Source organism: Engraulis encrasicolus, chromosome 21, assembly GCF_034702125.1.
Source record: "Engraulis encrasicolus isolate BLACKSEA-1 chromosome 21, IST_EnEncr_1.0, whole genome shotgun sequence".
Taxonomy (NCBI): Eukaryota; Metazoa; Chordata; class Actinopteri; order Clupeiformes; family Engraulidae; genus Engraulis; species Engraulis encrasicolus.
In genome coordinates, this window is record NC_085877.1 from 15,566,706 (window position 1) to 15,579,988 (window position 13,283).

Below are 13,283 nucleotides of genomic sequence, written 5' to 3' on the forward strand. Positions count from 1 at the left end.
AAAGAAACATTTTTTGATTTTCGCATATTTGCAGTATTTCCAAGCATTACTCATGAATGTGCATATCATTTTCTTCTCAGTTTTTTTCAGTAATTAGATTTATTTGATCAGAATTATTAGCATAGCTTAGCATAATCACTGGAAGTGAATGGGGGCATTAGCATCAAGCCACAAGTGATTACAGGACAGGATTAAATAGCTGTTTAGCACTCTGGTGAATTTTACATTGATTTTAAAGTACTTTATAAGTACATCTGATTATGTTTTGTTTGCCCCCATAGACTTGCATTGCTACACTTAATTTGGCTATACTGTTAAACTAGGCAATGGAAACACATAGACGAAAATTATATGCACATTCAAGAATAATGCTGGGAAATACTGCAAATATGTGAAAATCAAAAAAGGGTGGACTGTTCCTTTAAGGCCAACAGTCATAAAATGTTTATGACATGGACATAATGTCTATGACACATGCATAACTATGCCATGACACTATTATGACAATGTAATGACATGCTTACGAAACCGGCGTCATAAACGTTACACAGATTTGACAGGCGTGTTCATGCAACACAGAGGTGGCATCTAGCAGTTTTGCTCTTAAAAGAAATGAAACCTTTGACGTTGTACAAATTCCGTATCATACATGTGAACGAAAGAAGTGTGACGTCAAGCTGGGGAATAATGCAGTTAGGCGGGACAAGACAGCGGGCACAAGTCCACGCTTGTAGTAGCTAGAGTCAAGGGTTACACTTTACTTGACGTGTCGCTGCATAACACATTCATAGCAGCTGTTATACACTTTGCATGAATGATTCAAGACTGTTTCATAAGACATTCATACCAAACCTTTCATAGACATGGAAGGCAAAATTGACATTAATTTGTGAAAATCAGTAATCAATTAGGGTTCAGAACAAAACCTGCAATGCTGCTTTGTTTAACTTTTATTTTTGACAAGTTGCTGTCCTTCCGTCCGCTAGGTTCATGAAAGGCTTGGTATGAATGGGTCATGAAACAATTATGAATGCTTCGTGCAGACGTTATAACAGCTGCTATGAATGTGTTATGCAGGAACATGTCAAGTAAAGTGTTACCGAGTCAAGTGGGAAAAATATTGAAGGGGCATCAGAAAGCAGCTTCACAGGCTTGACAACTCACTTCAAAGATCCTTCTACAAAGATGGGGTGTCTGGCAGTAGTGTTCATATGGCTAAAAAAATACAAGCTGAAGTTACAGTTGGTCACTCAGTAGGCCAATGCACATATATCAATTCCCGATAGTGTCACTAATGAATGATTCTTCTGTGTTGTGAATCTCTGGCTTGCCTTTTAGGCTACATTGAACATTCAATGTTAAGATTAAGGCTAGCTTTTAGTGGTTGAAAAGTGCTATTATCACCCGTCATTGACTGCTGAACATGTGCGGCCCAACTTAAGGTCTTGGCCCAAATTAAATTCTAATTGAATAGCCCTGCTCTAGACTATTGGGGAGGTAGTAGGGGTGGTTTGAAAGACAGGTATTTTATCAGTGGGAGATGGCTCTATCAATACAGTAAGCCCAGTGCCCATCTCTGCAATAAAATGTCCTTAATGAAAAATGAAAAAAAAAACATGCCTACTATGAGAAGTAAAATGATTCAAATCACGTAATAATCTCTGCTTTGTGTGCTCTCTAAAGATCAATTTTAATGAAATGCCGATGCAGAGCTAAAATGTAAGACAGGGCTTGAGATTAATCTTTCACAAATTTATGTTTCATATTCAACCCAATACTATGTAGAATAATTAAACTCATTTTGTATTCCTAGTAGTTATTCAATGGTATTGGATCGCATGGTACTTTGCATCTCATTGCACTTTTGAATCTTTGAATTGAACTTGCATACTGAAAAGAAAGGCTTTGCATTCTATTCTACTCTCTTGTATGCTATTCTATTCTATTCTATTCTATTCTATTCTATTCTATTCTATTCTATTCTATTCTATTCTATTCTATTCTATTGTGTTGTAGTTTGTTCTAGTCTACTCTATTCGAGCCCTGCTCTTCTTCATTTCTTCCAGTCCACACCCAGGAGCTAGGTCACCACTCAGGCAACCAGCATGTGACATAATTGTTCTTTTTTCACAGAGAGTTTGCGTGAGGTCAGTGTTGTTAGGAGAAGGATCACTTCTGACAGGTCTTGATAAGGGCGTCAAAGGAGCTCATTTCACGGTAACCAGACTAAATGAAACTGCCAGTCTCCAGAGCAAAACAGGGCAACAACATTTCATCATCATCGCCTTAATCACATCACCAACAATACCACCACCATCATCATCATCATCATCATCATCATCATCATCATCATCATCATTACCATCACCATCATCATCATCATCATCATCATCAACAACAAGAACATTCTCATCATAATCAGTTTTAACACTGTCAAGCATCACCATAATGTGAAAGCTTCATTGTTGTTGCCTTTGAGTAATTGCCTTTGAGCAACCCACAAACCATTTTTTCCGTCTTACAGAGCTGTCTATCTCTAGCTCAACCCGAGATGAACCAGAAATGTTATAGGCAACTACACTGAAAAACATTGCAGCAAGTTAAATGTAAAAAAGTAAGTTGCCCTGCTTCCTTAAGTTTGTAAGTTAACTCAACTTGAGAAAGCCTGAAATTGAGTTAAGTCTCAAGTTGAGTTAACTTACCGGTACATACTTAAGGCAGCAGTACTTCTTTACGTTCATCTGGCTGCAATGTTTTACAGTGAACTTTTTATCTTAACAAAATATCTATGCTTCCTTACTTCCTTTTCTACAGGCTGCCCGCTGCTATTGCCTGTCAGGAATTCACAAAGAGCATGCAGCACAGTGCAATGCGCTTGGCAGCGAATGACATTTCAAAGAAGAAGATAAGAGAGTTCATGGCATATTACAGCAAGATTTATTGCATCCATCCTTGCCTGTGCCTGAAATGTTGACTCGTATGCGTCTGTATAGGCCTACAGTATACTGTATTTTGACATTACCTGGACCACCCAGAGGGTGGATGCTGGCGCAGACCCTGGTTGTGTAAATGGAACTGACTTCTCATAATCCTCTCTAGACATTTTACAGTGGAAATGCTATTTTGATTTGTATGTTATTACCTGTTATTAGTATTTCTCAGTTTTCCTCAGAACACATAAAATACCTGTACTGTTAGTCCTGACCCTACCACCACTGATGCTGCCCTGATTGAACCCACCAGTCAACAAAGCCATAGACATCATAATTACCTTTAAATATCTCTACATGGAGTGCCTGATCTCTTTAATGAATAACTTTGAAGGTTTCACCACCAAAGGCCCCACAGTACTCGTATGTACCACATTCCTGGCCAATTTGTTGTCTCAGATATGACATTATACAAGTGAACATGTTCTCCTGATCTGTGCCTTATTACTTGTTATTCGTATTTCTCAAATTCCCTCAGGGCAAATAAACTCTATCACTATACTGCTAGCACTGCTTCCTGTTGTCCTGACTGACCCCAACCAGTCACCATTGAGAGTAAATGGAGGCCAAAATTCTATTTCATTGTTGAAGCCAAGTTGGAGCCAAGGTTGGACCCAAAAAGACCAAAAAATGGCCAAATCCCATTCATTCCTATGAGAGACATAAAACCCTGTATCTCCCTTAAATGCCACTCCAGGGGGATCATTTTTCGCTCAACTAGTAGGTCCCCTTGCTCTCCAACTTACCAGGGTGGTGATTTTTTGTGGTGATGTTTTATTTTAGAGAGATATTAAAAGTTAAATTGACCAATGAGCATCAGAACATGGTTTGATTGACCGTTAGAAGTCTTGTTGTTGTCCAATCAGCACCTGCGTTTGGCGTTGCTAAGGTGGAATGTAAGTTGGAATGTTCCCAAATCTGGCTTCAAAGCGTTGAATGGCAAATAGCGTTGATTTGGCGTCCATTCTATTTACTGTCAATGACCAGTCACCATTGCCATGAACAGGGCCGGATTAAGATGTCCTGGGGCCCCTTGGCTACAAGTTGCTGTGGGGTCACCTGGAAGGCAAATTTCGTGACAAATTCACATAGACAGTGTCATAATCCTGAGCAGGGTAATGTGTCTAGCAACTGTACTCCAAATGACAAATGAATATTTCATTATTGCATTTTGCCATAATTCTGCAATTGTCCACTTTTGGCCAATCAGAGGCACCCTGGAAGGTGGGGCCCCCTAAGCTGCAGCCATATCCAGCCTGTGCATTAATCCGGCCCTGGCCATAAACATCATGATTACCTTTAATAACCCTAGACGCAGTGACTGATCTCCCTAATGAGTGCCTCTGAAAGGGGGCGTTGCGTTTACGACTATTAACAGTGCTGCTTTATTGAGGACAACAGCTAAGTGCTGTATGAAATATGGTTATACAGTATGAACTCCCAAGGCAGATGAAGCAGCACAACAGATGGGCTCTTCATACGCAGTCTTTCATTCCAGCGGAACGCCGGGCACTTTAATTGCCCTAGCCCTCAGTTCGTGATGGTGACGCGTCCCTTCTAATGAAAGGATGGAATGTTTTATTATTAACTATCCTAGCTCAATGCCTTCTGTACTCATAGGAGGACGAAAACGACTCAGCATCGTTATCTCAAAGCAGTCACACAAAAAGGGAAGAGAAAAGGATGAAATGTGAAAAAAGGTGAGACCAGGAATCCCAGGTGTTTTCATAAATGCTGTCTCTGTGCCCCATGCCTATACTGTATGTTACTCATTAGTGAAACGAATGCATGGGATGTGCTTGAAAAGCAGTGCAGTCTTAGCATATGGGTATGCGTATAAGGGCTGACAAAAAAAACAAAAACGATATCATCTGTGGCAGACACATCTGGGACAGTTATAAAACATGCTCCACTATTTTATCCAATCCCACTGAACCTATTTGTTGGCCTACTCACAATGGCCTACATAATGATTCTTATTTGTGATTACTTTTGAGCCTACTTAACAAGTCAAACTTTAATAGTGGGTAAAGGTCATACAGTAGGCCTACATCACATTCATGTGGTAACCCTTTATCTAGGGCTCACATATTAGCCATGCCTAGTGACTGTCTGTATAAGTGAAGTGTTATGGGCCTACTAGGTCCTTAGGATGATCAGTTTCAATTTCAGTTTCAATTTATTAGGGACCATGTACAATTAAAGCATAAATGTTGCCATTTCATGAATTGTACCAGAGTTAGCCTCTTGTCATCAAAGCAACAATATACGTAAGCCTATAAAAACGTGTCCTTACTTCCTTCATCGGAGTCGTAGTCGTTGACGTCCTCGTCCTCCTCCTGGCGTGGTGGTGGGCGGGCAGCAGCCGGGGGGTTGTAGGAAGCCGGCTGCCTGGCTGTCTGCTGGAGGCCGCCAGCTGCATAGCCACCGAGCACCGGGTCGGACTCTGCACAAGAGAAGAAGAGAACCGGAGGAGTCAAGGGAAACACATTCCAGTTAGGGTTTGAAAGCACCGTGTTGGCTTATGATCAAAAATGCATCAACCCCATTTGCCTCTGCACATTTTTTTTTTTAAATGAAGCTGCTGGCCTTAGCCGGCCTTTGGCACCATACTACTACTATGCCATGGACTGGGGTTCGAATCCGGCCTGAGGTCATTTCTCAAGCCTCCCCCGTCTCTCTCTTCCACTCATTATCTGCTATCACCATCTCATACTGTCCTATCCATTAAAGGCATAAAAGGCCCTAAAAACGTAACCGTCACAGGGAAAGCACCAGGACCAGAGGGCTCTGTGCTAAGGGGTTCTATTTTGTTCCCTCTGACCGCCACGTGGTGCTGTCAGTATTGAATGTTCATCACATGCTTGCATGCAGGTGATGAACATTCAGTGCTGAAAGCACCGCCTGGCGGACATCCGGAACTCATAGAACCATGGTTATATACATAACCTTCGTTTTGAACAGTCAAAAAATGCATTAAAAAACATTTATTAGATTGGTGAAATCAGAACGGAAAATAAGATTATATAAAACAGTATACAGATTATATAAAACATTTCTTTCTTTTTTTACTCAGAAAGTGTAATGCCTCTTTGCCTCTCAGGCTTGGTAGGCCTATGTCAGTGTAACATCATTTGTGGTTTCATTTGTTTGTATTTTTTAACCGGCATATTATAGACTTAGAAATCTTGCTTTTGTTCAGGCTTTTGATTTGTTGTTCCACATTTCATTTTGAATACAGCATTTAGTACAACCATATATTAGTGACTGACAGTAGCATGTGTTTTATTTGTTTATTTTATGCAGCAGAGCATGGCAGGTTGGAGCAGAGCAGAGAGACTCTGCAACATTATTGCTCCTCAAGCAACATTATGTTTACCTTTCATACACCTTTATAAACAGTGTGTTTGTTTATAGTGTGCAGTGGACGCTGGCTGTTTTGATCCAACTTGTTGGTCTGTTATTCTCAAACTCTATAGTAAATACAACACCATATATATACTGTATATGTTCCATAGGTGCCGGAGAGGGGGATGCAGTGGTGCATTGGTATTCCCACTTTTGGGTTCCATAAATGAGGCTTTCTCAACTTTTACTGCAGAAAAATGAGTGGAGTGCAGCTGCAGTAACATTGTTAAGAAATAAAGACTTGAGAATGGGTGTGATGTAGCCTATTTCTTTGGCTGATCAATAGAATTATATCAATATGGAACAGAATAAATACCAGATTTCAAGTTGAAGTGGCTGTCGTCCACTAAATGGGATATTTTTAAAACCAGGGGTGAATTTCTCGAAACCAAAGTTGCTTACTACATTAGCTACTTTGTTGTTTTCAATGCATTTTCCCATTGACAACTACCGAAGTTGCTAACAGGCTAACAACTTCTCTTTTGAGAAACTCAGCCCTGAGTTGGAAAACCATGCAATGCATGTTTTCAATTGCGTGTACATCCATTTACGTTTAAACAGCTTCTTAGATTCATGAAGGTAGTCATTGATAATGAACAAAATTCAAAAGACATGTTTGTGATACCATGACTAAGTAAAAAATAAAATTTTATATATATATATATATATAAAAAAAAATCAAAAGACATCGCACACTGCTTACTGTTCTTTTTCTTATTTAATTATTCGGAGCGTTTCGCCCAGTGCGTCATCAGGTTCGCTCTTAACAGTAAGCAGTGTGCGGTGTCTTTTGAATTTTGTTCATTGTTCACCTTCTCCTGCCTCACACCTGCACCTGCATTGCTGAGGGCTTGTGCACAAGGACTCTCTTGAACTTTGATAGTCATTGATAATATTCTAATCTTGAATTTCAAAAAATGCTTGATTCTTGTGCCACATTACTGTGCCACCTGATTAACCAAGATCTCTGATGACTCAGTCATTTGGATATTCATTAATGAATTCCTAATTTTGCATTCCAACAATGGCTTAACTCATGCGTCACATTTTCAGCCAATACTGCTGAATGCTGTGTGTCCTACTACAAGTAGCCTAAATCTAGTTTTCTATCATGATCCTCTTCACCTGGGTCCATCTATTGGCCTACTGCATGAGATGTGACATTGCTCAACAGGCATTGCTCAACAGGCTCAACACTGCCGCAAACAAAGTTTCAGCACTTATCCTCCTCGACCTCAGTGCCGCCTTTGACACGATAGACCACAACATACTAATTGACCGCCTTGAATCTTGGGTAGGCTTGTCCGGTCACGTCTTAGAGTGGTTCAAAACATATATTACAGGAAGACAGTTTTTTGTCACCATCGGAGAATACGTCTCCAACAAGTATGATGTGCCTTTTGGAGTTGCTCAGGGTAGTTGCTTGGGCCCTCTCCTCTTCTCTCTCTATATGTTGCCCCTGGGCTCCATCATCAGAGAGCACAATGTTGATTTTCATAGCTATGCCGATGACACTCAACTATATATCTCTGTCGAGCCTAGCCAAACCACTGCCATTCATGCCTTGACTAAATGCATGTCTGCCATTACAGATTGGATGAACAGTAACTTCCTAAAATTAAATGAAGATAAAACTGAAGTGTTGCTCATTGGGCCTAAGAAAAAACGTGCAAAACTCCACTCAAGCCTAGGTGACCTAAGCATACACATTAAAGATAAGGTTACTAGCCTAGGTGTGGTCATAGACTCGGATTTGAGCTTTGAGCCTCACATCAACAAGATAACAAAATCTGCTTTTTTCCATCTTAGAAATGTCAACAAAGTGCGCGGCTTGGCCCCCCGACAAGACGCTGAGAAACTTATTCATGCCTTTGTCACCAGTAGGATAGACTACTGCAATGCTCTCTTCTCTGGTCTCCCAAAAAAATTAATTGACAAATTGCAACTCATTCAAAATTCTGCGGCAAGAATCCTAACAAGAACCAGAATGAGAGAGCACATCTCTCCTGTCTTGGCAGACCTGCACTGGTTACCTGTCTCATACAGAATCGACTTTAAGATTCTGCTCACAGTATTTAAAGCATTAAATGGACTTGCCCCTAGCTATATCTCAGACATGCGCTCTTTTTATGCCCCTGCTCGAGCTCTCAGGTCCACTGATGCCAAGCTGCTAAGGACCCCCACCCCCCCGCAGAAGAAGATCGGCGACGCCGCGTTTGCCTGCTATGCGCCCAAGAGATGGAACGCCCTCCCCATCGAGATCCGATCAGCCACCTCCGTCGACTCCTTTAAGAAGCAGCTGAAGACCCACCTCTTCATCCTTGCCAACTCCTAGCTGCCAAGGCGTCATAGTGTCCCAGCCGCCGCAGCGCCCTTACTACTCGCAATCCAGCCCTGGCAGGGGGCTCCCCTAGGTGGCCGCTGGTCTCTGCCTGAGGTTTCTTCCTGACTACAGGGGGTCTTTTTTCTCAGACCTCACTGAGCTTTTTTTTTTCCCCTCACAAACTATGAATCAAGCGAAAGGGAGTTTTTCCTCACCCCTGATGCCACCAGGGGCCGCACCTGAGCGCCCAATCTCTGTGTGACTATCTATGACTTATGATAGGCCCAACCACTATGGACCTTACACATCTAAGAATCCTGGTCCTAACCTACGTTGACCTTATGACTCTACATTCTCTGTCTATCTCTTCTTCCTCTGCCTTCCTGCTTTTTCTGCCTCTCCTCTATACCTCTCCTTTTAAATCTATCTCTAACAATGTTTTTTCCCATTTGTTAAGCACTTTGAGTTACATGCCTTGTATGACACAGTGCTATACAAATACAATTATTATTATTATTATTATTATTGCATTATGCCTACAAGTCAGTCTGGACAATCAGTCTAGGCTTGGTTCTGGTTTTGCATTAAAAGGTACAGTAGGCACCAGTAAAATAACACTGCACATTCGTCATTGGAATCAGTCATCCGATTGCTTTTACAGTAGCTCTGTTCTGTGGTAGGGTAGGCATTTGAAAGATGCCCTCTGGTCTTGCCTGCAGAGGACTTCCTGAAAACTGGAATTTTGAATTTTGGACTCAGTCAGGGCAATCTATTTATACTTAATTTCCGGTGAAAAACAAATGCTAATGCATTCGTCATTGGAATCTGTCATCCGATTACTTGTAGCTCTGTTCTGTTCTGTGGTCGGCATTTGAAGGATGCCCGCTGATCTCAGCTCTGAAGACTTCCTGACTACATGGGAATTATGCCAGACCAAAGCACGCACGCGCGTGTGTGTGTATGTTTGTGTGTATGTGTATGTGCGTGTGCGTGTGCGTGTGCGTGTGCGTGTGCGTGTGTGTGTGTGAGCAGGGCCGCAGCCAACTTTGGCTGGGACCTAGAGCAAAGTCATCCAAAAGGGCCCCAATGTCAATACATACAATTTAAGAGAACACAATTCTGGGTTTCTCTTCTCTCGCTGGGCCCGAGACAAGTGACCCTTTTGTCCCATCCCGTCCCCCATCAGCTTCCCTGTGTGTGGGCTTGGTGTGAAAGCCAGGCAGCAGCTCTCACTCTATAAATGGGAAACCAAGTGGGTGGGACTGACTGTGACGTGGTTCACTGGTCCAGCAAAACCCAATAATGTTTAGTGTTTAAGTCCACAGAGGGCAAGCAGTGGAGGGGGGTTTGCTTTTCGATGACGGTGCTTGTAAGGTCATCTGTCGACAGCAAACCTTGCGCAGGATTGACGATGGCGTCTCCAGCGCTCACCTTGAATATTTTATTTACAATGCTAATAATATTCATTTTGTTGGAGCTTGCACTAAGACTGGCGAACAGAACAGATGAGAAAATGGCCAAGATAGCAATGAAGTCAATTGTACATAGCTAGGAGCAGGCTTCACTCAGTGTTTGTTCATTTATTACTTTGAGGGCGCTAGCCCAAATGATAGCCTCAAATATAACAAAAAAGGGGCGCACCTTGCATCATGTGTCTTTTTAGTTGTATCACTGAGGAAGGCACACGGCGAAACACATCTGCGCAAATAAAAAGGCAATTGATGCAACCCCCCCCCCCCCTCCCCCCCCCCCCCCCCCCCGCACCCCCCCCCCCCCCCCCCCCCCCCCCCCCCCCCCCCCCTCCCCCCCCCCCCCCCCCCTGGCTTCAGTTGAGTATTCTGGCTTCTGTGGTCCGTTACTCTCAGGGGTGTGTACTCTGGATTTACATAACTGCACATGCATTTTGTATGCAAGGACTCACAAGAGGCATGGGGAAAATGGAAAGAGAAAAAAGATATTTTTAGCTCTCTTTTGAGGAGAGACAAATTCATCAGACCTAAAACAACAGTACAAATTCAAAGACAGTCGTCTGCACACCGTCTTTATTTTTGCAAGTTTAAACTGCTGTGTGTGACCAAAGTATTTTTTTTTCGGAATGACTCTTCATTGTAGTGCTGGTGGATTGCACTCCCTTAGTCCAATCCACTCTTCTCTCCCCAAGCCAGCATTTGCGGAAAAAAAACCTTATACCTACAGTAAAACAAAAGTATAACTCTCAGACAAATTCTTCTTGATCCCAAAAGTCCACAGCCTGAACAGTCTGAACAGTATGTCAGCAAGTTTAAAATACTGTGTGTGACCAAAGCCCTTTTTTCTTAACAACTCTTTAATGCTGGGGCATTTCACTCCCTGACAGTGCGACTCACAGAAAAAAAAATCTCCCAGAACCCCAATTCTCCATCACCCAAACTCTGTATTTCAGCAAGTTTAAACTACAGTGTGTGCCGAAAGCTTAATGATTCTGTAGTGCTAGTGCATTGCAAACTACACCAAACCACACCACTCAACTCCAGCCCTCTCTCCATCCCTCCTCGTGTCAGTAAAACAATGGTGCGAGTCGACTCTCACATAAAGTCTTCTTAAACCCAAATCTCAATTGGCTGACGGCTCTCTATATCAGCAACTTTGCGCAAAGCCTCCATTATAACCTGATGGTCACCAAAATTGTAATGACCGAGTCTTAATCTGTTACTTAAGGTCCTCCGTAATGTCAGCCATGTTGTTATAGTTTCGCTGTGCCTTTTCAGCAAACAGTGGCTGGGCCCATCTCGCCGGCGGGCCCATCTGCATGAAGAGGCGACACTAGTTTGTGTGGATTCTTTGCTGCTAGTGCATTGCACTCTCCTGCCCTACTCCACTCCACTCCACCCCACTCCGTTCCGCTCCCTTCTCCTCATGTCAGCGTTTGTGAGTACATGGCCGCTCTGGCTGCTGACCCTGCTGGCCAGTGCAGCCAAAGCTGCCGGGCTGCCAGTGTGACACCGTTGAGCCTGTGCCCAGGCCGGCACTCACCCTGCTGGGGAGCGGGGGATGCCACGGCAGGGCCTGTTTGACCACCACCGTGGCCGTTGTCTGTTGCCGCAATGTGCTTTAGAAGCACTGCAATGCCTTAGGCTTAGCATATGCAGAAAATATATTACATGCAGTATATTTTATTTTGTAATAAGGACTGACAAAAAATGATGTCATCTGTAGCACATTAAATATTGAACATATTCTGATAGTCTGAGCCTACTCAGAATTGCCCATATTCGGTGTAATATTCGTCCTCATAACTGAGCCTGTGCCCAGGCCAGGACTCACCCTGCTGGTGGGATGGTAATCCAGGTGAAGGCCTGGAGCTCGGGACGGTGACTGACCGTTTTACCACCACAGAGCTGTGGTCTGTTGCCGTTGTGTGCTTTAGAAGCAGCACTAAAATGTGCTATGCTTGCATATATATTAGGCCTACGTGTATATTAAATTATATTATGTTATATTATATAATACTATATTACAGGTATATTATATTATATTATATTGTATTATATTACATTATATTATATTATATTATATTATAGTGAAAGTGAAAGTGAAAGTGAAAGCCCAGCTAGGAAACTCCAAGTCCCATTGTCATTGTGACAAAGCACTCCACAGCACACAAATGCACACTGCAAACAACGAAATTGCATTCATGCCTCACTCGTGCAAGGGGGCAGCCTCCAATGGTGCCCAAAAGGAAGCAGTGCGACAGGCCGGTACCTCAGCCATGGAGGAGGATGGGGGAGAGCACTGGTTAATTACTACCTCCACCAACCTGGCGGGTCGGGAGCCGGCAACCTTTGGGCTACAAGTCTGACACTCTAACCGCTTACCCATGACTGCCCTTATATTTCATTACTGTATATTACAAGAGCTGACCAAAAAAACTGTAATCTGTAGCAGACCTCTGTTTCTGAACTCACCCTGCGGGGTTGCCGCTGCTGGTCCCGGTGGGGGCCTGGAGCTCTGGACGGTAACCGCTCGTTTCACCACCACAGGGCTGTTGTCTCCGGCCGCCGCCGCCATGTAGGGCTCGGCCACAGGCTTTGGAGCCACCGCGGGCTTGGGGGCCAGGGCAGGCTTGGAGGCCACAGGGGGGTAGCCAGCAGCAGCAGCACGGCCTGGCGACTCTGTGGCTGTTAGGGGTGGATGGACAGATGGGGATAGATGTATTAATAGTATTAGTAGTAGTAATATACAGATACTGTATACTAGAGATGCACCGGATCCTGATTTTTAGGATCCTGCCAGATACCGGATCCACTGCTTAAGATCCTGCCGGATCCGGAACCGGATACCGGATCCTACGAAAGGGTTGAAACACATAGCCTACTCACAAACGTGGGCCCTTTTTATCACGTTTGCTCAAACTATTTTGACTGAAAAGCCTCGGCTACCGGATCCTGGATCCTAGAACCGGATCCGGATCCTGTGAAAAACCCTATATCCTGCCGGATCCGGAACCGGATCTAGGATCCGGTGCATCTCTACTGTATACACAGGCACACACATACGCACACACACACACACACACACACACA

The 13,283-nt window shown here is 43.3% G+C and overlaps 1 protein-coding gene across 1 annotated transcript in view; it reads right to left on the reverse strand.

Moving 5' to 3' along the window:
• LOC134438081 (rabphilin-3A-like) overlaps positions 1 to 13,283 on the reverse strand; it is a 51,273-nt gene that overhangs the window by 17,243 nt on the left and 20,747 nt on the right. Inside the window, exons 6-7 of the mRNA XM_063187668.1 lie at positions 12,666 to 12,878; positions 5,287 to 5,436 (exon numbers count right to left, since the gene is read on the reverse strand). Coding sequence (XP_063043738.1) covers positions 5,287 to 5,436; positions 12,666 to 12,878 — 363 coding nt within the window. The remainder of the gene's footprint in view (positions 1 to 5,286; positions 5,437 to 12,665; positions 12,879 to 13,283) is intronic.